At 40.6% G+C, this 26,440-nt stretch overlaps 4 protein-coding genes across 8 annotated transcripts in view; 3 read left to right on the forward strand and 1 right to left on the reverse strand.

Annotated features, from left to right (window-relative positions):
- The first annotated feature begins 1,513 nt into the window (after nucleotides 1-1,513).
- On the forward strand, nucleotides 1,514-4,761 carry LOC118037184 (nifU-like protein 2, chloroplastic). The gene is made up of 4 exons (XM_035043096.2): nucleotides 1,514-1,796; nucleotides 1,880-1,991; nucleotides 2,235-2,545; nucleotides 4,387-4,761. Exons 1-4 carry the CDS (start codon nucleotides 1,698-1,700, stop codon nucleotides 4,573-4,575), a joined length of 711 nt encoding a protein of 236 aa, XP_034898987.1. The 5' UTR covers nucleotides 1,514-1,697; the 3' UTR covers nucleotides 4,576-4,761.
- A 399-nt stretch (nucleotides 4,762-5,160) lies between these two features.
- Nucleotides 5,161-6,387, forward strand: LOC118037185 (WEB family protein At3g51220). Its single transcript, XM_035043097.2, has one exon. The coding sequence runs from the start codon at nucleotides 5,425-5,427 to the stop codon at nucleotides 6,130-6,132; it is 708 nt and encodes a 235-aa protein (XP_034898988.1). The 5' UTR covers nucleotides 5,161-5,424; the 3' UTR covers nucleotides 6,133-6,387.
- Nucleotides 6,388-6,952: 565 nt separating this feature from the next.
- LOC118037186 (uncharacterized) lies at nucleotides 6,953-9,394 on the reverse strand. Of its 2 annotated transcripts, none has more exons than XM_035043099.2 (4): nucleotides 9,270-9,394; nucleotides 7,783-7,895; nucleotides 7,472-7,596; nucleotides 6,953-7,366 (listed from the first exon to the last, which is right to left on the reverse strand). In XM_035043099.2, exons 2-4 carry the CDS (start codon nucleotides 7,862-7,864, stop codon nucleotides 7,127-7,129), a joined length of 447 nt encoding a protein of 148 aa, XP_034898990.1. In that variant the 5' UTR covers nucleotides 7,865-7,895; nucleotides 9,270-9,394; the 3' UTR covers nucleotides 6,953-7,126. The 2 variants fall into 2 exon arrangements, with proteins under 2 accessions (XP_034898990.1, XP_034898989.1); XM_035043098.2 differs by lacking the exon at nucleotides 9,270-9,394 and adding an exon at nucleotides 8,415-8,597.
- Nucleotides 9,395-9,529: 135 nt separating this feature from the next.
- Nucleotides 9,530-26,440, forward strand: part of LOC118037187 (uncharacterized) — a 28,997-nt gene continuing 12,086 nt past the window's right edge. For 2 of the 4 annotated variants that reach the window (XM_073405649.1, XM_035043101.2), the window contains exons 1-4: nucleotides 9,530-9,808; nucleotides 10,123-10,191; nucleotides 10,570-10,674; nucleotides 10,791-10,943. In XM_073405649.1, the coding sequence (XP_073261750.1) occupies nucleotides 9,659-9,808; nucleotides 10,123-10,191; nucleotides 10,570-10,674; nucleotides 10,791-10,901 (435 nt within the window). In that variant the 5' untranslated portion in view covers nucleotides 9,530-9,658 and the 3' untranslated portion in view covers nucleotides 10,902-10,943. Of the gene's footprint in view, nucleotides 9,809-10,122; nucleotides 10,192-10,569; nucleotides 10,675-10,790; nucleotides 10,944-11,137; nucleotides 11,441-12,105; nucleotides 12,917-26,440 lie in introns of those variants that run through there. The other 2 variants (XR_012168343.1, XM_035043100.2) reach the window with 2 other exon arrangements.

Genomic DNA, 26,440 nt, shown 5'->3' on the forward strand with positions numbered 1-26,440 from the left:
ATCTCAATATCCTTACATGGCACCACCATATTATAATATATCCTCGACAGCAAATCCTCTCTGCTCTTCCAACTCCATTGTCGCCAACAGCCCTCGACAATACCTCCGGCCACTCGCGTAGAGTTTAAACACGGCCTGCCCTTCTCTCAACAACAAAGGCGAATCTTCGCCTTCCCCGATACCTAAAAGACTAAAATTCTGATACATTTTAGTTAAAAATAAAAAAAATGTTTGGCTTTATTAAAAATCTGGGTTGAACTCAACCAGCCCGACCAAGTGAAGATATAGTTGACCTTTAAATCATTTTTATATTAATCAAATAATTATGAACAAAGAATACCAAATAAATAAAATAATATCTTTAAATTATTTATTACCGATTATGAAAAAAAAATCTATTAGAGCACTAGAACGACACAGATTTATCTCTAAGAATACAAATGCATAATCTTATTTTATTCATAGCCATAGTATAAAAAATTAATTCCTTTTGACATCTCAACATGTTTCTAATGAGCAATACATGTTTCATTAAAAAAAAAAATTAATAAGAAAAAAAGGGTTTTCATGAAAGAAATACATTTTTCTTGTGAATTTAAATGATCAGAATTACTGTAAATGTTTATTTTTATCGGTATTAATATTTTATTGTAAAAAAACTATGTTGTTAATAAAAAAAATTAATGTTTCATTAAAACATAGAAAAATATATATAGATAAGAAGTTAGAGTTTTGATTAAAGAAATAAATATATTTTTTTTAAAATTAAATCTTTAAAATCTTTTTTTTTATTTTTCCCCCTCTATTGTACGTGTACTTACTTGCATGTTAACTTATTTATTAATTTTTATTAATTTTTTTTTTAATTAAGATGGACATTCGGTCAATTTCCTCGCAGCTTTCATAAAACTATTACAATTTATTAATTCATGTTGAATTCATTATACTAAGCACATAATAATTTTTCCACTTCTCGACTGATAAATTTCAACATATCATAAAAAGGCATCCATAACTATAACACTTTATTTTCTTGCATTGAAATTAACCTGAAATAATATCTACAATGGGATATAGAAAAAAAAATAATAAGTGTATTATTAGTCTTGAGGGGTGTAGTTTAACTAATTAAATTTTAAATTTTTTTTTTAAAATTACTCATCTGAGTTTTTACAAAACTTAAGGTCACTAGAGATTTATATTATTATTAACTTTAAGGTCCATGAAATTAGTTGAGGTGCATATATAAATTGATTTAAATATTTATATTAATAAAAAATAAACTTGATTTCTATGTAAAAAATTCTTGATTCAAAACGTAATCAGTTTTAAATCAAATAAAAAAAAATATTGATACAACTAAAGTTAATTAAACAGATAAATTAACCTAGCTAAAACCCAGGCAGTCAACTCTAAGATATTTTTTAAAAAATGAATATGAAAATTGAAAAATAGAAGAAATGGGAAGCAAAGGCACGTTTGTCATCTACTACTACTAAATAATTCTTGTTATGCTCTCCTGGCAGCATCGGCGCCCCAGCTTCTTTCATTTACCAGACAAACAGACAAAGCTCTCTCCTCTCCTCGCTTCCTTCTCTCCCATCTCCACAGACAACTCTCCTCTCTCTCTCTCGTTTTGCCGATTCCGAAACCCATCTGCTGTTTTCTTTTTCTCATCAAGGAAGAGAGAAAGAGATATGCAATCGGTGGTGTTGAACCCAACCTGCTACTGCAGGGCTCAACAAGGCCTAGACACCTCCTGCAGCTCTCCTCCCCCGCCTGCTATTCCTTACAAGGTTTCCTCCTTCTCTCCCTGTCTCAACTATTTTTTTTCTTTTTCTTTGTGCTGACGTTGAATAACTGAATCCCATATTCACAGAGTCGTTCGAGCTTTTTTGGTACCCATTCGAGGAGCCCCAGTCACCTGCGGCGAGGCATACCTTGCCGTTCCTTTCGAATTCGATCGCTTTCTTTCACACGGAGGAGGCCAGGTTTTTTTCCTCTCTTTTCTCTCTTATATTAATCGTGAATATATATTATTCATCATGCCCTTTTTGTAATCTTTTAATTTCGTAGAAATTAGCTAGGTACGCAGTTTCGAGTGGAATAATTGATGGGTTTAGGTTATATTGTTAGAAAATAGCTAAGTTAATTTTTTAGAGTGAAATAATTAATGGGTTTGATTTATTTTATTGAGTGATGTTGCTGAATAAGTCATTTTTTACGCTGTGTAGTTGTTAAGGCTGTTGCTACTCCAGATTCAGCGGTAGAATTGCCGTTAACTGCAGACAATGTTGAGAGTGTATTGGATGAGGTTAGACCTTACCTGATTTCAGATGGTGGTAATGTGGCATTACATGAGATCGATGGAAATGTTGTTCGATTGAAATTACAAGGAGCATGTAGTTCTTGTTCTGCTTCGGTTATGACGATGAAGATGGGTATTGAGCGTCGCTTAATGGAAAAGATTCCTGAGATAGTTGCAGTAGAAGCTGTTGCGGATGAAGAAACCGGGCTTGAGCTGAACGGAGAGAATATAGAGAAGGTAATCAAATTGAAGCCTTTATTTTCAGTGCTTACATATATTGCTTTGGAATGGAATTGAACAGTTTTTAAATTATGAACCACCTCTCGAAAGGATCCACGTTGTAATGGTAAAAGGAGAAAAAAAAAATATTCAAAGATGCTAAATTGCAGGATAAAACGAAAAGAACAGAGTGTATAGGTCTCTACTCCATTCGGCTTATTACTCAGAGGAGCTTCATGCAGTTTTATAATCATGGATGGTGCCTCCTGAGAATAGTAAATTTTTTGTGTGCATGTGTATTTGCTTTCTGAGATTATTGTTCTAATTCTGTTAGATTACAGAGTAAACAGCAGTCTTATGTCAGCAAGTGGCACTCTTGGTGCTTGTAAATAATTTCGATGGCCCTCTACTTGCTTCTGGAACATTTTCCTCCTTTTACAATTTATTCTTCCCAAGTGTAGTTTTGCATCAACTCTTATTTTAGCTCTTGGTATTTACTTAGGGTCTAGAGTGCTGTGTTTTCTATGAGTCGTCTTAAAGTTCTCTAAACTAGGATGCACTTTGAGAGTCCCTTCTTCCGTGTTCCACCACCTGCTTCTACTGGCTGCGCAGTTTCAACCCCCTTTTGTAATTTTTTGCTCCTCTTGGAGAACTTAAATTATGAGTGGTTACTGCACAAGTGCACATTACCATCATGGAATTTTGAGGATGTTTAAACCTATGAAATCAACAAATGAACAGTGAATGGTCCTCTACTTGCTCATTCAAGCCTACATGACTCTAATACCAAGGCTTACCTCCCTTCTATGAGACTTTTGCCTATGCAGGACATGGAATTGGAATTACAGGCTAGGTTCTTTCCTCAATGGCCTATTGTCAGATAATTAGCTTATGTGGCTCACAAACTGCCATCAAGGCGAACAGACAAGTAGTAGCTTAAACTGTCAATAAGATTCTACTTGACTTTTTTATATGGTGCATTTTCTGTGATGCAGTAATAACACATGATAGGTAACCATTATGTAACAACTTTGGCTGTGACGTCTATCAGTAATAGCCTCAATTGATTTTATACTTTGGGATAGGGTTTTCAAAGTATCTGGATATTCTTGAGTGTTCTATACCTTATAAGAGCTGCTTTTAACAAAGGTTTGAGGGTGTTGGGAATTTATAAGGAGGAAGTCTTGTGGTACTGTGCTTTGTCATTGATTTGGAATCTTTGGCAGGAGGGTAACTTTAGAATTTTTCAGGTAGGAAGCTTTGTTTTTTTTTTTTTTTTTTTTTTTTGTCATGCTTTAGGATAAGCTAGTTCTACTAGCTTAAAATTGATGCTGTCACTCTCTAGAGATTTTCTTCAGCAGGTTTGCAGTGAAAGTGGAGAGTTTTGATGTCTTTCTTCTGTTGTTTTTGGTTGGTTCTTTTCAGCTTTTGTTTCTTGGTCAAGTCTCTTTTCTCCTGTATTGTGCATCCTTCCCCTGTTCTCTGATACTATAGGGTACTTTTCTATCAATATACATATTTGCTTCTGTCAAGTCTAAGATGGTCAGAAGCACAACGGTCTTGTTTTTTGCTGGTGTATTTCATTTTATTGAGGCCCCTGAAGTTACCGCCTTTGAGATGCAATGCCTGATGAGAGATGTTGAGCTGTTTTTGATTGGCAATGTTCTGCTTTTCATTAGGGCCCGTAACCTCATAGCCTTATGGCTGGGGCCGCATTTTTGTATCTTCCTTTTCTTCTGCATATAAACACCCTTGCTCCCCAATCCCATAATAAGCCCAAATTGGAAGTATATGATGGCCATTTCCTTGTCAGACTTCAATGTTGTTAGCTGGTTATATACTTGTTGTTTTTGTGCCAGGTACTGGAAGAAATAAGGCCATACCTTGTTGGGGCAGCAGGAGGATCTCTTGAACTGGTGGCAATTGAGGAACCAATAGTTAAAGTCCGATTAACAGGGCCGGCAGCTGGGGTCATGACTGTACGAGTGGCTGTCACCCAGAAATTACGCGAGAAAATTCCAGCCATAGCTGCAGTTCAACTCCTATGATACACTCTCAGATTTCGAGTCCGGAGCACGAGATTATCAAATAAAAGGAGTCATTGAACTCTTAATACCTGTATAAATACCACATTAGATTGTGTACAGTGTAGAAGGATGCAGTCGTTGGATACTGATATTTTGAAAATCCAATTTGCGGAAATTGAGATTGCAAATCATTTTGTATTCACACAACCATCTTCACCATGTTCTTTGAAACTTAGCTGCTGATACTAACTAATTTAGTGTAGATCCTCGTTATACTTTCTTATCTGTTGAGCATTGTTTTTGCCTAGCTCCAAGAAGATTGAATATCAGAGAGTCCTCTGAATAAGATATCGGAAATGGACTGCATGGGAGAAGGTTTGCTAGTCCCTCTTGGATAACAGTAAAAACAAAAGGCGAGATGCACAGCTCATCCATCCTTTGTCACATGACAGCAGATTTTGCCAAAAATCGATGCATTTGATTGTTTAATGAGTCTAGAAGTTCATTTGTTATTGATTTTCAATAAATATATCTTAGTAGTTTTATTTGAAAAACAAAATTTGATTATTATTATTATTATTATTATTATTATCATTTTTTGAAAAAGGACTATATATAAAAAAATGGATGAAAAATAGAAGGATCCATGTTGTAGTGGTAGTTTTCTAGTCTCTGTCTTCCTTGTACAAACTTTCTACATTGTCTTAACCTTGAAACAACAGCCTCCATCTCCAATAGCTTCTCCTCTTTGTACTCTCTGTAATACTTTGAAGTAAAAGCAAAGAAAACCAGGACCAAAGCAACCCCGTCATCAAATATTCCCTCTCACCCCTCCAAAACACCACCAATGTCTAGTCATTCTTCAACAATATGGAAACCTCTACTCTTTCTCCAAAACCAGCAAAAGACTACAGCTCCTCGGTTGACACTTCTCGCCCATTTCGATCAGTCAAAGAAGCTGTTGCCATCTTCGGCAAGCAGATTCTCGTGGGAGAAATATACTCTTCGAAGCCTTATTATAATCCTTCTGGAGAAGAAAATATTTCATGGAGGTTCTTATCACCAAGTCCTAGCTACAGAAGCCCTAAAGAAGATCATCATTATGAACAAAATGAGGTCTTTGGTGCTCTAATGAAACTTGAGGCTGAACTTAAGGAAACAAAGACTGAACTGAAGTTGCTAAAGGAGAGAGAGTCCGAGACTGAAATTGCACTGGCTTCTTTGAATGCTGAATTTCACAAGAATATGTCTAAGTTGGCTATGGCAGAGGCAGCTGCAGCTAAAGAGGTGGTAGAGATGAGAGCGGTGAGTTTTGAGAGGGAAAAGAAGGAAGATCTTCTTCTTAAAGAGGAAGAAAGGATGAGAGAACTGATGACAAGAATGGAGAATTCTCCAACCTTGGCTCAAATATTGAGTCTTAGGGAGGAGAATGGGTGCTTCCGAGGAAAGGAGGAGAGAAAGGCAATGAAAAAGAAGCCTATTGTCCCTCTCGTGGGAGACTTGTTTTTCAAGAAAAAAGGATCATCTAATACTCTTAATAACCCTTTATATGCACCTCCTGAAGTGTGTTTTAATTGAGAAAACTGGGTTTGGTTTTTATTTAGCTTTTTGTATTGAAAGTTCAAAAAAACATTGACAACGTAGAAAAGTCTCTGCATGAAGTGTTGCTAGGTGAGTTGAATTTCTGTATGGTGATGCAATGTAATGTGTTGTTTTGTGTCTATGCTATTTAAATGTTTTCCTTTGCTTGTTCAGAGTTTTGTAGCCCTGCAAATTCTCAATATCAGGGCAGAGAGAGAAATATTTTGAATTGAATTGACACTCTTTCATCAATTTTTTTGACGCATTTCTAGTGCTGGTTCAGGCTGTTTTAGGAGAGGCATAAACTTATAAATGATCAACTGAGAGCAGGCCAGTCCCCCAGAGAGAGAGTTCAGAATCTGTCCCTTCTCATCAAGGTTCATTACTGGATATCAATTCAAACTATATGGACAGAATTTAGAATCTCAACCAAGAATTACAATTAAAAATCAAGATTGTTTTTTGGAGATAAGCCCTAACAGTTGTTTACACATACCTAAACAGCTAACCTGATTATTGGCATGGTAAGGGAAGAAATACTAATAAAAACCCAACATAAAATCAAGCCAAGTAGCATTTACTGAACCAAGAAACCACATCCTATAAATCTATATGCATTTTGTCCATGTGACATGTACACATTAAGTTGTGCACACCTATAGAATAATTATTAGAGCGTTTCGACACATTCAACTTGCATAAATCTCATTTAATTGCAGCAACATAATCCCAACTTGTTCAAATTCCAAGTCTCCATTTGTCAACAGGAATATAAACATTATTCTATCACGAAAGAGACAGCATCACCAGCAAAAGATTTTCACAACTAAATCTGCTCTATTTGAAAAATTCATAAAAATCCATCAGGTTTGCATTCTACAAGTTTGGACTTCAAGCCAACCCCTAAATCATCCACAAAGGTTTCCAAGAAAAACAAATCCAAGGAAAACAAGAGAACGCATATGAATCACGTAGAGGGAGAGAGAGCACTTCATGAGGCTGTTGTCACCTGTGCTGAATCACCACTTGCTTTTGTGTAAATAGGATGAAGCTCATATCCATACTTAGGCTCCACATGCACCCATTTGCGGCCTGTAAGCTTGTTTGTTTCAAACTTCACATTTCCTTCCTTCAAGGCAAAAAGTGTGTGATCTTTCCCCATCCCAACATAGTCTCCAGGATGAAAACGAGTGCCTCGTTGCCGAACTATGATATTTCCAGGTATAACCCTCTGTACAACATATTAAAGCCATCAAAATGAGAATTCAACATTCTCTAGTAGATATCAGTTATCAGAGGAGAAATAAAACAAGAAAAATTAGTGTCAAGTACTAACCTCTCCACCAAATTTCTTGACCCCTAGGTTCTTAGGTTTCGAGTCCCGTCCATTCTTTGTGGACCCAGCTTGTTTTTTGGTAGCCCAACGTCTAAACATCAAGCTTAATCCACCAGAAGACCCATCTAAACCATAATCACAACGACACCATCACACTCAAATTCAAAGAAAGATGATACAAAAAAAACAATGTTCTGGAAGGGAACATGCATTACCAGTAATGCTTTCATAATCACAAAGACACCATCCCACGCAAATTCAAAGAAAGTGGATACAAATAAAACAATGTTCTGGAAGGAAATAGGCATTACCAACAATGCTTTCATAGACGGGGACATTGGTGACCAATTCCTTTACACTCAAACGTTTGCACAATATCGTTGTAAAATTCATCACGTTCAATTACCAAATAGTTAAAAAAAACCTGCAAAAGGAAAAAAAAATCGCATCAAAACCCACAAGCCACACTTATCAAGAAAATCGAAATTCTCCTCAAATCAGCCTATATACTGATTTTACAGAAGAAATTATCATAAGCAAAATTGGTCTCATTTCACGAGTTTGATTACCAAACTTTGTTTTTACTGTAATAACACCTAACCAAGCAGTAATAATGTACTACATTTTGCTCCAACAAGAGTTCAAACATCCTGACAGCCTAAGCAATTATATAGACCGACCTCTAGCTATGAGAATATTCAAGAAATTGGTAAAAGCTAAACAAACAGCTGAAATACTCTTCTGATTTGGGGTTTCAATCTATAATCAGTGTTGTCTTTAGGGTTTTTGCTTTCCAGCCAGGAAGCTAAAGCTAAGCTTACCATACATGAGGGCAAAGTAATAGTATTTTTACCAAACAGACCGTGAATCACAAGAATTTCGATTAAAAAAACAAAATCCAAAGTTAAGATGTCAATTAAGGAGATGAGATTATTGCGATTACCTCGAGATTTGAATAGGTTCAATAGAATCGATGGTGTAAATCGCGCGGACGGATCGAAGGATAGGGGTTTTTGAGGGGTTTTGGAAGCACCGGCGGAGAGAGGGATGAAAAAGAGGAGGCGAAGAGTGAGAGGAAATAGGGAGGCGAAAAAACGAAGAGAGTGCAGTTAACGAGTGGAGGAAAGAGGGTGAAGTGGTGGTGATGCTGCACGTGTTAAAGTGAATACAGCGCACGTGTCGCTTTCTTTTTAGTTTTTTTTTTTTTTTTTCTCAGTTAATGCCATCAAAAATTAATCATTTTCCCTTTGTTTTTTATAAAAAGAAGAGGAAACTACCCGGAAAAAAAACCAAGACTATCACCGGCCACTTTCTCGCCAATTTGCACCCGAAAGGTGTTTGTTTAATTGTAAATGCAAAAGGTAGCCAAGGATGTTAAATCCAGTTATTTCTCTGCGTTGAATCTAATGCAGGGATTCTTTTTAGGAAGGCTAAAATATAAAGACCCCTTGTACATTGTGGAAGGCAGAGCTCCTAACATTCTCAAGCTCCAGTTCTTCATAAAAACAGTTTCTATGGGTGCCTGTTGCTAGACGCAGGCTTTTACGAGAACATTCTCTACGGTTTTGTAGAATCAAAGGTGATCAAAAGGCTACCTTTCAAGTTTCAGATCTAGCTCCCTCTGTATTTTTCCGTTCCTTTTTGGCTGACAAACATGAATAATTTCTTGTTCTTGACGCATTGCAAATTCAACTGGCCTTGATGCAAATACAAGTAAATCCTAAACAAACACTCTGGGCAGAGTCTTGAAAATTGCAGGGGCAAGAAAGATTTAAATCACAGCATTCATGGTTCTTACCTTGGCTTGAGTTGAAAATCCCGTTAATTCTCTGCTTGAAGAAGCTAGATGAGACCAGACGCAGGCATCTCTCATCTACTGATTCACCACCGAACAGCTGTGGCTGTTAGTGAAGTTTATATATATATGCCGGTTCTCGTCCGGGTTCGACCGGGTCGACCGGGTTTTACCGGTTTATACATTTTCCGGTCTTTCGCCTAACTCGGACTGGTCCAGCCACCGGGTCGGTCCGGGTTAATAACTACTAGTCTACGACTAAAACCCTGAAACCCTAAACTTAGAAATCCGTTTTCTCGCTTCAGGCAGCCATCTCTCCGCTTGTAAGGTTCCAGCTTTAGCTCCTGGGGAGAGAAAAGAGAGAGGTTTTGGAGAGTTAGACGGTAGAGGCAATGGGGGCGAGCAAGAAAGAATCAGTTGAAGTGGAAAAAAGGGAGGAGAAGAAGAAAAGCAAAAAAACCCAACCCACCAAGAAAGAGAAGCTCGGTACAGAAGAATCCTTGCTTCATAAAAAACAAGAAGACACAGCAACTGATTACAAGGTATGCACCGTTTCATTTTTCGCTGCTCTTTCTCTTCTGGGTCTTGCTGGAAAGCATGAAATATTTCTACTTTCTGCAGAAACAAAACAAGCACAGTTCCTGCTCATGAAATTTTTTGGTTTTTATGCTATCACAGTTGTTACTTCTATGCTGCAGTGACTATTTTGTGATAAAAACTCGATGGGCTATGGCTTTTTTGGTTGTCTGAATTGTTATTTGCTAGTGTTGTGTTTGTTGGAATATATGTTTTTTTCTATGCCCTTATGCATGTTCTGGATAACGTTAATGAGGTTTGTGTTACTTTTTTATGGTAGGAATTTTCAGAGGATTATAAATCAGCAGAGGAGTCAGAAGCTGGTGACAGCGAATCCTCTGGAGATGAGGTACATGGTAATTGCCTGAATTTGCTTTATTTATTAGCATACACTGTAAAGAAAAATGTGGTAATAAATTTTGGTGTTATCTAGCATTCGCTGTTTCAGAACAAAGCAAGTAGCTGAGAAGGCTCGTTGTGTGTAAAAGCTAGTCTATTCATCATGATTGGTTTAGTGGTGGTTGTAATCTGACTGTTGTCCAATCAAAATTAGGGTTCAAGATTTGTTTTTAGTGAAATTCTTTTTTCTAAATTTTTGGCTATTAAACAAGGGAAATATCTGTCTTTCCCTCTCCTTTGATATTATTAAATTTCATGTTTCACCTGGAAACTTTTCCTTGCTATTGTGATCATTTGTACTTTAATATCCTAATAATGGCCATTGCAGGGCTTTCACGACACTGGTAGTAATGAGGGCTTGGCCAATGAAGGTCAGAGTGAAGACTCTGAACCTGATCTGGGAGGTGAAGAAAGCGACTCTTCTGAGGATGAGGTACATTTCTTTTTTCTCCTTCCTTTGATGCTTGAAAAATAAATTTAATTTACTCTGGTTTTTACTTAATTCCTTGTCAAATGGGATTTATTTGTTTGGTTATTTTCATTCAAAAGGTGGCTCCTAGAAATACGGTCGGTGATGTTCCATTGGAGTGGTATAGGGATGAAAAGCATATTGGGTATGGCATTGCTGGAAAGAAGCTAAAAAAGAAAGAAACAAGATAAACTTGATTCATTTCTTGCGAATGTTGATGACTCAAAAAATTGGTGAGTTTTCCTATTGTATTTATGCTTTTCTCATGTCAATACTTATCAATGGCAGCAAAATACTCGGTCCTTATTCTTTTGTTATTAAGGTTTTTCCCCTGAACCATGCTTTAGTTGCTGCGTTATTCTATTTTCCTATCTATGGAGTTATCTTAAATTTTGCAATATTCTGTGCTTCTTTGTACAAAAACTAGGTAGTTGCTGTCATTTCCACATCAAAATCATGGTTTTTTTCTCTCTTTCTGCGATTATGACTAGTAAAATCCATTGCATCACTTTGAAGAAAAGGTGTCGCACGTCAGAAAATCCGCGCGGCATCGGCTGTTGATTTTTTTCTCGTTATTGCGTTTGCTTTGATTGGTTTGTTGGAGTCGCCACCTAGTAATTTATTGAAGGCTACTAGAAAATCGGATATACTGGTCTTGTCAGAGATTCGCGGGTAAGGGACTGGTTGTGGTTAGGGAAGGTATTAGCACTCCTAACGCATCCTACCTGAGGTAAGTTACTTCGCGAATTTGATGTGTTAAAAAAGTTTTAATAATTATCTTTTCATCGGATATTAGAAATACAACTTACGTATAAGTTAATAATTCTTAACTGTGATCCAATCAAAATATTAAATTCTTTTTAATCCTTGCAATTTTATCATAAAAAAAATATATATAAAAAAATAAAACAAATACAAACACACATTCACTTTTACTATATTTTTGTTTCTCTTCTTTTCTTTTCTTTTTCCTTTTTTTTTTCTATATTTACAAAATACAAATAAAAATTCAATACTAAACAAAAAAATTACATCAACCAACTCAAAATTACAAAACAACCCCTAAAACATCCTAAGGCTTCTGGAATCCGCAAGAACAGTGCACAGAAACAGTGGCGGCGCATGGGCTGGCGGTGCGTGGGCCCACGCGCCGCCTCTGGAAATGGTGGCAGAACCGGTGGATTGGGCAGTCTTCCTCTTCTCTGTCTTCCTACGCCGGCGGTGAAGGTCACCATCACCTGCAACAAAGGAAACAACGCACAACAATAATTGATTCTAATTTTTTTTTCTTTGTTTTCAATCTGTTCTCTCTCTCTCTCTCTCTCTCTCTCTCTCTTTCTCCATTTTGGGCAGATCTGTTATGTTCTTTTTCCTTCTCAATCTTCCCTGCTTCAGGTGGCGGCAAGACCAAGGGGGGGCGCCGACTGCTAGGCTTTTGTCGGGTCTGGCCGGAGGAGATGGAGAAGAGATCTGCTGTTGCCCGCGGCCACTGGAGCTGCTGTGGAGGTGGGAGAAGAAATGAGCTGCTGTGGGGTTGGTCTTCTGTGTCAGTGGGTGGTGGCTAGTCTGTCAGTGCTGCTTCTCCGTTGCTGTTGGCAGTCGGCCGAGGGAGAAGAAGGCGCTGTTGATGGTCGTGGGTAGGCTGAAAGGGAGAGGAGATGTGTGTGAGGGTTGTTCGGGTGTGTTGGGAAAAATGAGGGATCAACTGAGAGAGGTGACAGTGAGGGTCTGTGGCTTAGCTTTTTGGTGAAAGGAGAGACGAAAATTTTCCAACCGGGAAGGGGGGTGGCTGAAAAGGAAAGAGGGAAAAAGTGGCCAAGAGGGAGAGAGGGGGTTGTCTTGGCCGGCTGGTTTGGGTAAGAAAAAATATGAAACCGGGGAGGGGGGTAGCTTTGTGTTGTTGGCTGGAAAAGCAAAAAGAAGATGGGGGAACAGTGTGGCGATGGAGTGGAGAAAATGCTGAGGAGCCCCAATGGCAGGGGCTGTGGGAGCAAAAAAAATTCAAGCCGGGGAAGGGGGCGGCCGGTTTGGTAGAGATAGATTTTAGGGTTTTGTTGTTGTGTTGTCTCTCCCCTCAAATATCAAAATTGCCCCCCCTTTTTGTGTGAGTTGAAGACCAGTATTTATAGGCAAAAATATTGCTAGGTTTCCAAACTTGGTATCTCAACTTCTTTCCTTTTTGTAAATTTGATTTTTCTTGATTTTTTTTGTATTTTTGAAAAAGAGCAATATCAACGTCGACTCGATGAGAAAAATCAATGATTTAAAAATTAACGCGTGAAAAGTCGAACGCGTTCGAACAAACCTTAAAAATTTAAATTCTTTTTAGACGACGCTGAAAATGCTAAAAACAACGCAAATATATTAAAAAAGTATTTTTTTTTGATTTTCGATGTTTTTCTCTATTTTTGGATTTTTCTGAAAATTTATCAAAACATATGTCAAAAATTGGGTAGCAACAGATGCCCCCTCTTTACAATGCTTACGAAGCAAAACTCTTCAATGTTTTGCATAGTAAGCTTTGTAAAGAAAAACTTGTATTCTTATCTTCCTAACTTGCTCAAATTCCACTCATTTAAAGACCTTACCTTTTTCTTTTTCTATTTCTTTTTCTTGTCTTTCTTTCTTTCTGTCTCTTTTTTTTTTTTCGTTAACCTGAGATCCCATCTGGCGACCTCCTTTACCAAAACCAAAGAATGTTGTAGCTCGGTCAACCTGAAATCTCATATGGAGATTCCCTTTAACCAAAGCTACATGAGATCCCATTTGACAATCTCATTCAATTTGAACTAAAAACTATGTGTAGCTCGGTCAACCTGAAATCCCATCTGGTGATTCGCTTTAACTAAAGCCACTTGAGATCCCATCTAGCGACCTCATTCAACTGCAAACTAAAAAATGTGTGAAGCTCGGTCAACCTGAAATTCTATCTGGCGATTCCCTTTAACCAAAGTCACCTGAGGCCTCATCTGGCGACCCCATCAACTGTAAGTAAAAAAATGTGTGTAGCTCGGTCAACTTGAAATCCCATCTGGCGATTCCCTTTAACCAAAGCCACCTGAGATCCCATCTGGCGACCTCATTAAACCAAAACAAAAAAATATGTAAAAAGTGGTCTTATTGTGATGGGTGACCTACCCAGGTGGAAAGAATGTGAAAAATGATCTTATTATGATGAGTGACCTACCCAGATGGAAAGAATCTGAAGTGCGGTCTCATTGTAATAGGTGACCTGCCAGAGGAAAAATGTGAAGTGCGGTCTCATTGTAAGGGTGACCTGCCCAGAGGAAAAATGTGAAGTGTGGTCTCATTATAATGAGTGACTTACCCATGTGGAAAGAATATGAAAAGCGGTCTCATTGTGATGGGTGACCAAATGGAAAAAATGTGAAGTGCGGTCTCATTGTAATGGGTGACCTACCCAAGTGGAAGAATGACCTCATTGTAATGGGTGACCTACCCAGGTAAAAAAAACAGGAGAATTGGTCACGTTGTAATGGGTGACCTACCCATAAAAATATTGGTCTCATTGTAATGGGCGACCTATCTAGAAAAAAGAAAAGAGCATTGTAATGGGTGACCTCATTGTAATGGTGCACCGAGATGATGGCTCAAAGGCGCACACAAAAAGAGGTGAGGGCTCAAAGGCGCACTTGAAATGAGATAGTGTTAGAAATGATGTGCCGTGAATGATTTGAAAAATCAGCAACAATGATTCGAATGAAAATGGATGAAGGATGGGTCTGGTTGTGTTGTCTTTCTTTTGGTATTTAGGCTGGATTGTAGTGATTTAAGGTAAATAAGATGGAGGATAGACTAGAATGATACTTTGATAAGTCGATCTGGACGCCACAAAGATCAATCTAGGATTTTGACGCCACACTCTTTGTGATTGAAGAGTGATAAGTCAGGTAGGGTTCTTCACAAAACGAATTTGGAAGAACAACTCTTAATTCTCTGAATTAAGTTTTCAAAAACATCCCTCCAGAGTTAGGTGAATTCAACATGACAGAAGTCAAGCCTAAAAACTAGACTTTTAATAAAGCAAGTAGACAAATTTAACTAACACACGTTTTTTGTTGACATTTCTAAAACATATGCAGACGAAATTTAAAACAGCCATAACTTTTGAGTCCAATGCACTCATGGTTGGACAATATAGAAAGATCACGTTCTGAACTTGAATTTTACCTACATAAATCTTGTTTTCACATGCATTGGATGACTTCAAATTCGGGTTCAAATCCATCTACTGTTCTGACCGTAAACAGCATCAATTCCTTCACTTGCATTAAGCCATCTCCAAGTTCCAATTGTAGGCAAATAAGCACCCTTGAACCAATTTCAAACTGATTGCTAATTTTTAACTCCGACGCAGCTTCAATCATTGCAATTTGATTCGTCAAGGCCCGTTGTAGTTGTTTCGCTCTCGCTCTTGTCATTGGACCATATGAATCCTCTTGCATATTAGATTCAGCTTTACGAGATGGATTATAATTCCCATGATGCACATCAAGAAAACACACTACCTAAAAGATGATGAAACACCGATCTGACAATGTTGAAAGCAATGCATTATGGTCAATATGCATGTATACTTACCTGAGAAAAAATAGGTCCCCCTTTCTTCATGGTGTCTTTCCTTTCTCAAAAGTTGGAGTGTTGGCAGTGAACTTCGATGGCTTTTTCGCTCTTGCTTACTCGAGTCATCTCTTGTGATTTTGACCTCTAGGAAAGACTTGATATCATCATACTTCTTTGTCCTCCGCCCCTTTATCTCAAGGGTTGCCAATTTTACTTGACATTTTCTTAGAATGGGAATCATGGAGCCAGCCCTATCATACATTTTTTTTTCTTATTGCCCCCTAGCTTGATCATGCCCCCAAATGTTCAATTCGAATTTAGGGATGAGGCTATGTGAAGGAAGGTTTAACAAGGAGTTGTTTTCATGCAAAATTTTTGGAATTCCAAAGCTATTCCAGACACAAAAGTTATTTTGACATCGATTCAAAGCACACTCATTCTGAAAAAATTCAAGTGATTTCTATGGAGAGGTTATCAGAAGTGATGAAAAATTTTTTTTTTTGGTGAAAAATATGAAGTGACATTTGGCTGGTCGAAATGGTTCAAGATTTAATATGAAAGTTTCAAAGATCTAGTCTTGAAAGCATTCATTTTATTTGCAAGAATAATGATTTGGTTCGCATGAGAAAGCATTGTCTATTGATTCAGATTGCTTGCCTTTGATAAAAAAGGGCTTGATTAAGCACGTAATGTAGGCTTGGGCTCTTGGTTATGAAGAAAATGATATTTGTAGGCTCAAAAGGTGTTTAAGGGATTTCAAAACTAAGGATCACTTGTGCTTGTTTCTTGATCTTTTATCATACTCACCTCACATCTGCTCTCCATGGGTTCAATTCTCAATTGTTCCATTCTCAACATTTTTGCAATCTTTTCGCAAAACTCGACGCAATCCTCAATATGGTGTTTATCTCTTCATGGAACTCACACTAGTCACCTCCCTCCAAATGGCTTTCCACATTTGCCTCTAGAAATCATGATCGTACTAACATGTCGTACAACTTTTTCATAGGCACCTTCAACACCTTGCATTGATTTCCAACTTTTATCATGCCTACTCCACTACTATTTGGGGCATGTTTAGGCAATGAGTTTGAATTAACATTGGGCTTGTCTTCAAAGGATACCCATTCCATCTTAATCTCCAACAACCTCTTCTTGAAAGCGTAACAGGTTTCAATCCCATGCTTGTTCAAGTTTGAACATTTATTCTTGATGCTAAATGTATGTGATGTTGTAGGAGATCCGCTTTCAGGATTCCTGAAAGCGGGAAGTGCTTGGTGTAAATGTATAAAAAACAATTTTGAAAAGTGCATGATCTCATCATTTATTTATAGAAAAGGTGGGCTCCGTGACAAACATAAAATCTAGCTGACATCATGAGCCTTGATTGTCAACTAGAGGAAATAAAAGCAATGACAAAAGCATGTTAAGGCAAACAAAGTTGGTTTACATTTTGAAAACCACTGGACCTTCTTAGGTCACCCAGTTCAGAAACTTCTCGTCCTGAGCCAACTTGCGCACAAAGGTCTTGGCGGAGACTTCTTCTAGTGTATGGACCGTCAGTTGTGGCAGCGCTTCATCTCATTTTCCCGCTACTGCTTTCATGTCATCTCCTTCCTTCTTATTTTCCTCCAAGGTGTTTATGCTCATATTTGTCAGTTCTAGACCAAGGCTTTCAGCTCTTTTATCATGTTGCATTATGTATGCAGCTCTTGGGAACGATACGCTAAAGGGAGGGATTTCTAGCTTTTCTTCTTCAGGATCTCTTCCTTTAATTCTAGCCATCCTTCTTGCCCTTCTCCGACCAGCAACCCACCGATAATCCTCTTGGTTAGGTTGATACCCTAGCCCAAATCTTTGATCAACTATTTTCATCCTTGTCGGATTAACCCCTTCTCGTATCCCGACAATAAGGTTATATTGAAATGGGATCCCGCGATCCAAGAAGCATAGACTTGCCATCCTTGCTGCTTTTGAGATCCTTGGCCTTCTCAGTACTGTGTTTTCTGGCACCCAGTCGGTGTTCACAATCTCAAAAGCATGGATATTGTTATCCTTGCAATCATCTGCTTCGATAAAAGGCACAACCACATTCTTTATCATGGATATTGTCTCCTCGGCCTTGACAGTTACCAACATCCCGTTCATGATATACTTCAGGCATTGGTGCAATGATGAAGCTACCGCCCCCGCTGCATGAATCTAAGGTCTTCCCAACAACATACTATAGGAAGGATGGATATCCATAACTTGAAGTGTCACTAGGAACATTTGTGGTCCCACATATAGCTCCACTTCTAAAGACCCAATTATTGGCCTAGGTGAGCCATCATACGCTCTGGCCATCGTAGTACTCGACTTCATATGAGATTCATCGATCGGCATTTCCTCCAGAATGTGCTTTGGCAACATGTTAAGGGCCGATCCATTATCAATGAGTACTTTCCCTATGAGGCAGTCCTTGCACCTAACCGTAATGTATAGGGGCTTGTTATGTCCGGTACCTTCAGCATCAAGCTCATCAGCCGTGAAGTACATGTAATTAGTTGCATGGATCCTCCCCACTAGATGTTCCATGGTTTTATGTTCAATGTCTTGGGGTACATATGCCTCATTCAACACCTTTTGCAAGGCGTTTCGATGCGGCTCAGAGCTGAGTATCAAGGACATAAGGGAGATCCTAGCTGGAGTCTTTTTTAGTTGATCTACTATGCAATATTCGCTATGTTTGATCAACTTCAAGAATTCATTCGACTCCTCTTCCGTTACCGGCTTATTAACTTCTAGTGCTTTGTCTAGATCTACCACTTCTTTACCCTTTTCCTTCCTCAACTCCTCAGGCGTAAAGCAACGACCACTCCTGGTCAAACCACTTATCTCAGTCTGGAACAAAGGAAGAGGAGCTCGAATGTTGGAGGCATACCCATAATTATAAGGCATGGCATTGTGATTCCCTTTCGTGCAGGACGGTTTAACCAAGATCAGTCGTGGGGGCTCATTAGCTGTTTGTTGGACCTTGCATACTCCTGTCATCTCATCTTGACCTTCCATCATACTCACCTCACCCCTGCTCTCCATGGGTTCAATTCTCAATTGTCACATTCTCAACATTTTTGTAATCTTTTCGCAAAACTCGACGCAATCCTCAATATGGTGTCCATCTGTTCCATGGAACTCACAGTAGTCACCTCCCTCCAAATGGCTTTCCACATTTGCCTCTAGAAATCCTGATCGTACTAACATGTCGTACAACTTTTTCATAGGCACCTTGTATTGATTTCCAACTTCTATCATGCCTACTCCACTACTATTTGGGGCATGTTTAGGCAATGAGCTTGAATTAACATTGGGCTTGTCTTCAAAGGAGACCCATCCCATCTTAATAAGCTCCAACAACCTCTTCTTGAAAGCGAAACAGGTTTCAATCCCATGCCCGGGATTACCCGCATGGTACTCGCAAGTCAACTCGGGCTTGTACCAAATTGGGAATGATGGTTGTAGTGGTAGTGTAGGGATATGAGCTATGTGTCCAATGCTCAATAGTTTGGCGTACATGTCCTTCAAAGGCATGGGTAACGTCGATAGTTGTTCTGAAGTGTATCTTGTATGGGGTCTTTGGTAGTGATTTTGGTTGTTTGACTGGTTATTTGTTCGATTAGGGAAAAAAAGGTTCGGTTAAAGTTTATGTGTGAGAATTGAGAGGTAGGTACTTGTGGATTATGGGAATCTACTCTTTTGCCCTTATACCCACCTTCCAAGTTGTTAATATCGCCTTCTCTCTTTCTTCCAATAAAACCCTTCTTTTCCAACGGCGTCGCTATACGCCCAGCTTTAATCCCTTGCTCTATCCTTTCAGCTATGCGCACCGCATCATAGAAATGTTGAGAAGAACTACCCATTAGGTGCTCATAATAAGGTGCCTAGAAGGTATTGACAAACAAGCATACCATCTCTGTTTCTATCAAAGGGGGTTGGACATGCATTGCCTCATCCCTCCACCTTTGTGCATAAGCCCTTACTGACTCTTGGCTCCTTTTCTCCATTGACATTAGACTTGTTCGATCAGGAGCGATTTCCATGTTAAACTTGTACTGCTTAAGGAAAGCCTCCACCAAGTCTCTCCAGCTCCTGATCCTGATACTATCTAACCTCATGTACCAGCTCAAAGCGGACCCTGCGAGGCTATCTTGAAAGAAATAGATTAGCAGTTTATCATCGCGGATTACTTCCGCCATTTTATTGCAGTAGGATCGAATGTGAGTGTTTGGGCATTCCAAACCAGTGTACTTAATGAACTCTGGTATCCTAAAATCTTTTGGCAACACGATGTTTGGTACCAAACACACCTCAGCTGCTCACATGGGGTCAAACCAGTCATTACCCTCAATTGCCCTTAATCTTTCTTCCAAGGCAAACAACTTGTCCTGGTCCATCAAATTGGGAGACCTATTATCCGGGATTCCCTCCGTTGTTAAGTCAACAGTGATTGGAGCCTGAGTTGGTTGGATAGGGGTAATAGGCACAAAATGTTGTTCATTGGCCGAGTTTGCCCCCTAGTTTTGAGATGCTTGAGGGACGTGAGCTGATGGCGCTCCTTCAGGTGGTTGTGCTGACGTTCCCTCCCCGTTCTTAGCTCTCAAAAGTTGCTCGAGTAGGTCGATCAGCCTAGCAACTTCATTTTTTACGGATTCTAACTCGGTCTGATAGTGTGACTCTAAGTGAGCTCTTTCTTCGTTCTCCATCCTTGATCTGGACCGGGTTTGGTGGATTCTGGACGTGGGACCTATGTTTCACGATCTGGAGATGCGTGCATAGATGTATGAGAAAAATGCATGATTATGATAAGAATGCTTTGTTCATTGGGTATGGATGCAGCCTTCTTGTGAACGAATAACAACCATCACATTATAAGCATAGTTTCTCTTGTCACATTGCTTTGATAGGAGTTCTGCCTTTCGAGTCGTTTGCTTGAATCATATTCACCAAGAGACAGATTTTGCATAAGAAGATGGGTCAACGCCCTTTTCATTAATGCTTGATAAATTTATTACATTTAGAAATAAAAAGAAATACAACATGTTAATCCCTTTCCTCCATAAACTCTTTAGCAAAAGGTAACAAGGCAAAGCCGCGGTTCTCAATCTTCCCTAGAAAGGCATCGGTTTCAGCGATAGTGAATGATGTCTCCTCCCACATTCCGCGCATTGATTCTAATAATTCGAGCATGTGCAGCAGCTTCGTCCATTTGCTCATCTGTCTTGATCATTTTTTCTGTGAGCAACATGTGGGTTCTGTTCAAAGCAGTGTTGTTGGCGTCGATTTGATCCTTGTGTTTTTCCATTGTTACTAGCTTCTCGTCTAAATACTTCACCTTTTCACGTTCTTTGTCAAGTTTTATCCTCGTAACTTTTATCTCATTCTTCTTAACCGCTAACTCTGCTTCAACATCCTCGAAACCTCTCCTTTTACTTTCTTCTTTTACAATCCTCGTAGAACGGCTTTCCCACTCCATATATTTCTTATTCACATCCTCATGCTTCCCAATCCTATCCATTTTTCGCCTCGCAAATAAACCCGTGCGGCAGCCTAGTCCCACTAGACTCAGCCTTGCCTCACCCTTTCACTCGTGTTTTCCTACGACTAAGTGTTTCGCTCACACAAAGAGGTTCTCCCAAGTACCCTCGTCGTAGACAAAGAATAAACACAAGCAAGCAAACACACCAAGCTTTTACAAGAATCCCTCTCAACCTTTATTTATCTCATCAACAAAGGAAATACACAAAAATGGTGTGTGCTATGCACAAATTCGCATGCTACACAGCAGAGGCTTGGCAGCCTATTTATAGCCAAATGTGAGCTTCCATTCTCACCTAACACCCCCTAATTTCGGGGCATAGGGGAGCACTACCTCCCCCATGATTTCCATTCACATGGCCTAGTGGAGCACTACCTTCCCCTATGATTCCCATTCACATGGCCTAATGGAGTATCATCCCCACCATTATCTTTAGTGGGTTGGTGAAGCACTTTCTTCACCAACTTTCGGCCCCTCCACCCATGTTCTGCCTGCCCTCATGGCAGTCCCATTTGTCTGCCTTGCTATGTCAGCTGCTGACTTAGAATGTCCATCATCTAAGCCCCACGTCCATGCCAAGTCGCCAGCTCAAAGACTTGCACAGACCCTTGCACGCTGCCTGCCGAATTCGTTTCTGCCGCAGTCCACCGCTGCCGAATTCCTAGGCAATGTGCCTTCGTTGGCGCGCCCCACGCCTAGACCTCTAACAAACCACCCCCACTAGAAGAGTCTGACGTCCTCGTCGGAATAGACGTGAGGTAGTCTTGTATTTGATCCTCAAATTGCCACAAGTCAGTATCTTTCTCCCACGAAACCTCCTCATTTTTCCTCCATTTTACCAAGAATTCTGTCCGCCGATTCTTTCTATGTTGGCCAAGTCGACGATGATCCATGATTTTGACAATCCCATCATCAAATTGCTTGTGAATGGTAGGAGGAGCTCGGTGTGACTTGCTTCTCTTTGGATCTTCGTTGTCTTCATAAAAGGGCCGTAAGTAACTTACGTGAAACGTAGGATGAAGTTTCAGCCGTTCGGGCAGCTTCAACCTATAGGCAACAGCGCCTACCTTTTCGATGACTTCGAAAGGTCCATCATACCTTGGCACCAACCCTCGGTGCTTCGTTGTTCCCACGATTTTCTTCCAAATCTGCGGAGTTAACTTGAGCAACACCTTGTCACCCACACTGAATTCCAGCAATCTCCGCTTTTGGTTGGCATATTTGAGCATTCTTTTCCTTGCCTTACGCAAGCTATCTTGTGCTTGCTCAAATAGCTCCTGCCGCTCCATCGCAAACCTGTATGCTGCTGGACTCTTCCCACCCGTTATCTGCACTGTAATCTCAGCAGGAGTTTGGGGTTGGGCTCCCAAAACTAGCTCAAACAGACTTGCTTCCGTTGCCGAGGATTTTTGAAGATTGTAGCAAAACTGCGCACTATCAAGCAACTCCAACCAGTTTCGTTGCATCGTCGTCACGTAGTGTCTCAAATATTCCTCCAGCAAAGCATTTATCCTTTCCGTCTGCCCATCAGTTTGCGGATGGTTGGCAGTTGAAAACTTCAGCCTTGTTCCCATCATGTTGAACAATGTTGTCCAGAATCGGCCTGTGAATCGCACATCGCGATCGCTTACAATGTCTGAAGGCACTCCAAAGTACTTCACCACGTTGCGGTAGAATAATTCTGTGGCCACTTCAGCTGTACACACCGTCGGGGCAGCGACAAACACCGCATACTTGGTGAATCTGTCCACAACAACCATGATCGTGTTCATGCCATCCACCTTTGGAAAACCAACAATAAAATCCATTGAAACTGACACCCAAGGCTTCTCTGGAATCGGCAGCGGCTGTAACAAGCCTGCCTCTCGCTGCCGCAAAGTCTTGTCTTGTTGACACACTAGACAAGTCCTTACGTAGAGTTCTACATCATCTTCCATCTTCGGCCAATAATAAGTCTGCGACAAGAGAGCAACCATCCTTTCCCTTCCCGGATGTCCAGCCCACTGCGGATCATGAGTCTCCGTCATTAAGTATTTTCGCAGCTCTCCCTTAGGCACAAAGATTCGACCCCCCTTTGCATAGAGTAGGTCCTGCTCCAACCAATACCTCCGTATTGTTCCTTCTCGTACAAGCTCAATCATTTTCTTGTACGCTGCATCCTCCGTAGCAGCTTTGCGAAGTCGATCCAGCATGTCCGACTCCACCTGAACAATAGCAAGAACAGTAGCAATTACCTCGCGTCTGCTGAGTGCATCCGCAACCTGATTGTGGCTCCCCGTTTGTGCTCCCATACGAAATCATATTCGGCAAGAATTCCTGCCACCGAGCTTGTCGTTGCGACAATTTCTTTTGCGTCTTGAAGAATGTATTGGCAACATTGTCGGTCTTGACAATAAATTTCGGCCCAGCAGATATACTCTCCATATGCCAGGCAGTGCACCACTGCCGTCATTTCCTTCTCGGAATTACTCGACACACGAGAAGGAAATGACGGCAGTGGTGCACTGCCTTGGCATATGGAGAGTATATCTGCTGGGGCCGAAATTTATTGTCAAGACCGACAATGTTGCCAATACATTCTTCAAGACGCAAAAGAAATTGTCGCAACGACAAGCTCGGTGGCAGGAATTCTTGGCCGAATATGATTTCGTATGGGAGCACAAACCGGGGAGCCACAATCAGGTTGCGGATGCACTCAGCAGACGCGAGGTAATTGCTACTGTTCTTGCTATTGTTCAGGTGGAGTCGGACATGCTGGATCGACTTCGCAAAGCTGCTACGGAGGATGCAGCGTACAAGAAAATGATTGAGCTTGTACGAGAAGGAACAATACGGAGGTATTGGTTGGAGCAGGACCTACTCTATGCAAAGGGGGGTCGAATCTTTGTGCCTAAGGGAGAGCTGCGAAAATACTTAATGACGGAGACTCATGATCCGCAGTGGGCTGGACATCCGGGAAGGGAAAGGATGGTTGCTCTCTTGTCGCAGACTTATTATTGGCCGAAGATGGAAGAAGATGTAGAACTCTACGTAAGGACTTGTCTAGTGTGTCAACAAGACAAGACTTTGCGGCAGCGAGAGGCAGGCTTGTTACAGCCGCTGCCGATTCCAGAGAAGCCTTGGGTGTCAGTTTCAATGGATTTTATTGTTGGTTTTCCAAAGGTGGATGGCATGAACACGATCATGGTTGTTGTGGACAGATTCACCAAGTATGCGGTGTTTGTCGCTGCCCCGACGGTGTGTACAGCTGAAGTGGCCACAGAATTATTCTACCGCAACGTGGTGAAGTACTTTGGAGTGCCTTCAGACATTGTAAGCAATCGCGATGTGCGATTCACAGGCCGATTCTGGACAACATTGTTCAACATGATGTGAACAAGGCTGAAGTTTTCAACTGCCAACCATCCGCAAACTGATGGGCAGACGGAAAGGATAAATGCTTTGCTGGAGGAATATTTGAGACACTACGTGACGGCGATGCAACGAAACTGGTTGGAGTTGCTTGATAGTGCGCAGTTTTGCTACAATCTTCAAAAATCCTCGGCAACGGAAGCAAGTCTGTTTGAGCTAGTTTTGGGAGCCCAACCCCAAACTCCTGCTGAGATTGCAGTGCAGATAACGGGTGGGAAGAGTCCAGCAGCATACAGGTTTGCGATGGAGCGGCAGGAGCTATTTGAGCAAGCACAAGATAGCTTGCGTAAGGCAAGGAAAAGAATGCTCAAATATGCCAACCAAAAGCGGAGATTGCTGGAATTCAGTGTGGGTGACAAGGTTGCTCAAGTTAACTCCGCAGATTTGGAAGAAAATCGTCGAGGGTTGGTGCCAAGGTATGATGGACCTTTCGAAGTCATCGAAAAGGTAGGCGTTGTTGCCTATAGGTTGAAGCTGCCCCGAACGGCTGAAACTTCATCCTACGTTTCACGTAAGTTACTTACGGCCCTTTTATGAAGACAACGAAGATCCAAAGAGAAGCAAGTCACACCGAGCTCCTCCTACCATTCACAAGCAATTTGATGATATTGTCAAAATCATGGATCATCGTCGACGCATAGAAAGAATCGCGGACAGAATTCTTGGTAAAACGATGATACTGACTGGCAATTTGAGGATCAAATACAAGACTACCTCACGTCTATTCCGACGAGGACGTCAGACTCTTCGGTCTAGGCACATTGCCTAGGAATTCGGCAGGCGGTGGACTACGAATTCGGCAGCAGCGTGCAAGGGTCTGTGCAAGTCTTTGAGCTGGCGACTTGGCATGGACGTGGGGCTTAGATGATGGACATTCTAAGTCAGCAGCTGACATAGCAAGGCAGACAAATGGGACTGCCATGAGGGCAGGCAGAACATGGGTGGAGGGGCCGAAAGTTGGTGAAGAAAGTGCTTCACCAACCCACTAAAGATAATGGTGGGGATGATACTCATGGGAATCATGGGGGAAGGTATTAGGCCATGTGAATGGGAATCATGGGGGAAGGTAGTGCTCCACTAGGCCATGTGAATGGGAATCATGGGGGAGGTAGTGCTCCACTATGCCCCGAAATTAGGGGGTGTTAGGTGAGAATGGAAGCTCACATTTGGCTATAAATAGGCTGCCAAGCCTCTGCTGTGTAGCATGCGAATTTGTGCATAGCACACACCATTTTTGTGTATTTCCTTTGTTGATGAGATAAATAAAGGTTGAGAGGGATTCTTGTAAAAGCTTGGTGTGTTTGCTTGTGCTTGCTTGTGTTTATTCTTTGTCTACGACGAGGGTACTTGGGAGAACCTCTTTGTGTGAGCGAAACACTTAGTCGTAGGAAAACACGAGTGAAAGGGTGAGGCAAGGCTGAGTCTAGCGGGACTAGGCTGCCGCACGGGTTTATTTGCGAGGCGAAAAATGGATAGGATTGGGAAGCATGAGGATGTGAATAAGAAATATATGGAGTGGGAAAGCCGTTCTACGAGGATTGTAAAAGAAGAAAGTAAAAGGAGAGGTTTCGAGGATGTTGAAGCAGAGTTAGCGGTTAAGAAGAATGAGATAAAAGTTACGAGGATAAAACTTGACAAAGAACGTGAAAAGGTGAAGTATTTAGACGAGAAGCTAGTAACAATGGAAAAACAAAAGGATCAAATCGACGCCAACAACACTGCTTTGAACAGAACCCACATGTTGCTCATAGAAAAAATGACCAAGACAGATGAGCAAATGGACGAAGCTGCTGCACATGCTCGAATTATTAGAATCAATGCGCGGAATGTGGGAGGAGACATCATTCGTTATCGCTAAAACCGATGCCTTTCTAGGGAAGATTGAGAACCGCGGCTTTGCCTTGTTACCTTTTGCTAAAGAGTTTATGGAGGAAAGGGATTAACATGTTGTATTTCTTTTTATTTCTAAATGTAATAAATTTATCAAGCATTAATGAAAAGGGCGTTGACCCATCTTCTTATGCAAAATCTGTCTCTTGGTGAATATGATTCAAGCAAACGACTCGAAAGGCAGAACTCCTATCAAAGCAATGTGACAAGAGAAACTATGCTTATAATGTGATGGCTGTTATTCGTTCACAAGAAGGCTGCATCCATACC

Source organism: Populus alba, chromosome 17 (assembly GCF_005239225.2).
Source record: "Populus alba chromosome 17, ASM523922v2, whole genome shotgun sequence".
NCBI classification, from domain to species: domain Eukaryota; kingdom Viridiplantae; phylum Streptophyta; class Magnoliopsida; order Malpighiales; family Salicaceae; genus Populus; species Populus alba.

What these genes read in the sequence shown, in the direction of transcription:
- LOC118037184 (XM_035043096.2), top strand. Translation starts at nt 1,698, where the DNA reads ATGCAATCGGTGGTGTTGAACCCAACCTGCTACTGCAGGGCTCAACAA. An exon ending in CGCCTGCTATTCCTTACAAG is followed by an intron (nt 1,797 to 1,879) that starts GTTTCCTCCTTC and finishes CCATATTCACAG; the next exon opens with AGTCGTTCGAGCTTTTTTGG. An exon ending in TTTCACACGGAGGAGGCCAG is followed by an intron (nt 1,992 to 2,234) that starts GTTTTTTTCCTC and finishes TACGCTGTGTAG; the next exon opens with TTGTTAAGGCTGTTGCTACT.
- LOC118037185 (XM_035043097.2), top strand. Translation starts at nt 5,425, where the DNA reads ATGGAAACCTCTACTCTTTCTCCAAAACCAGCAAAAGACTACAGCTCC.
- LOC118037186 (XM_035043099.2), bottom strand. Translation starts at nt 7,864, where the DNA reads ATGAATTTTACAACGATATTGTGCAAACGTTTGAGTGTAAAGGAATTG. An exon ending in CGTCTATGAAAGCATTGTTG is followed by an intron (nt 7,597 to 7,782) that starts GTAATGCCTATT and finishes ATTATGGTTTAG; the next exon opens with ATGGGTCTTCTGGTGGATTA. An exon ending in TCAAGAAATTTGGTGGAGAG is followed by an intron (nt 7,367 to 7,471) that starts GTTAGTACTTGA and finishes TATGTTGTACAG; the next exon opens with AGGGTTATACCTGGAAATAT.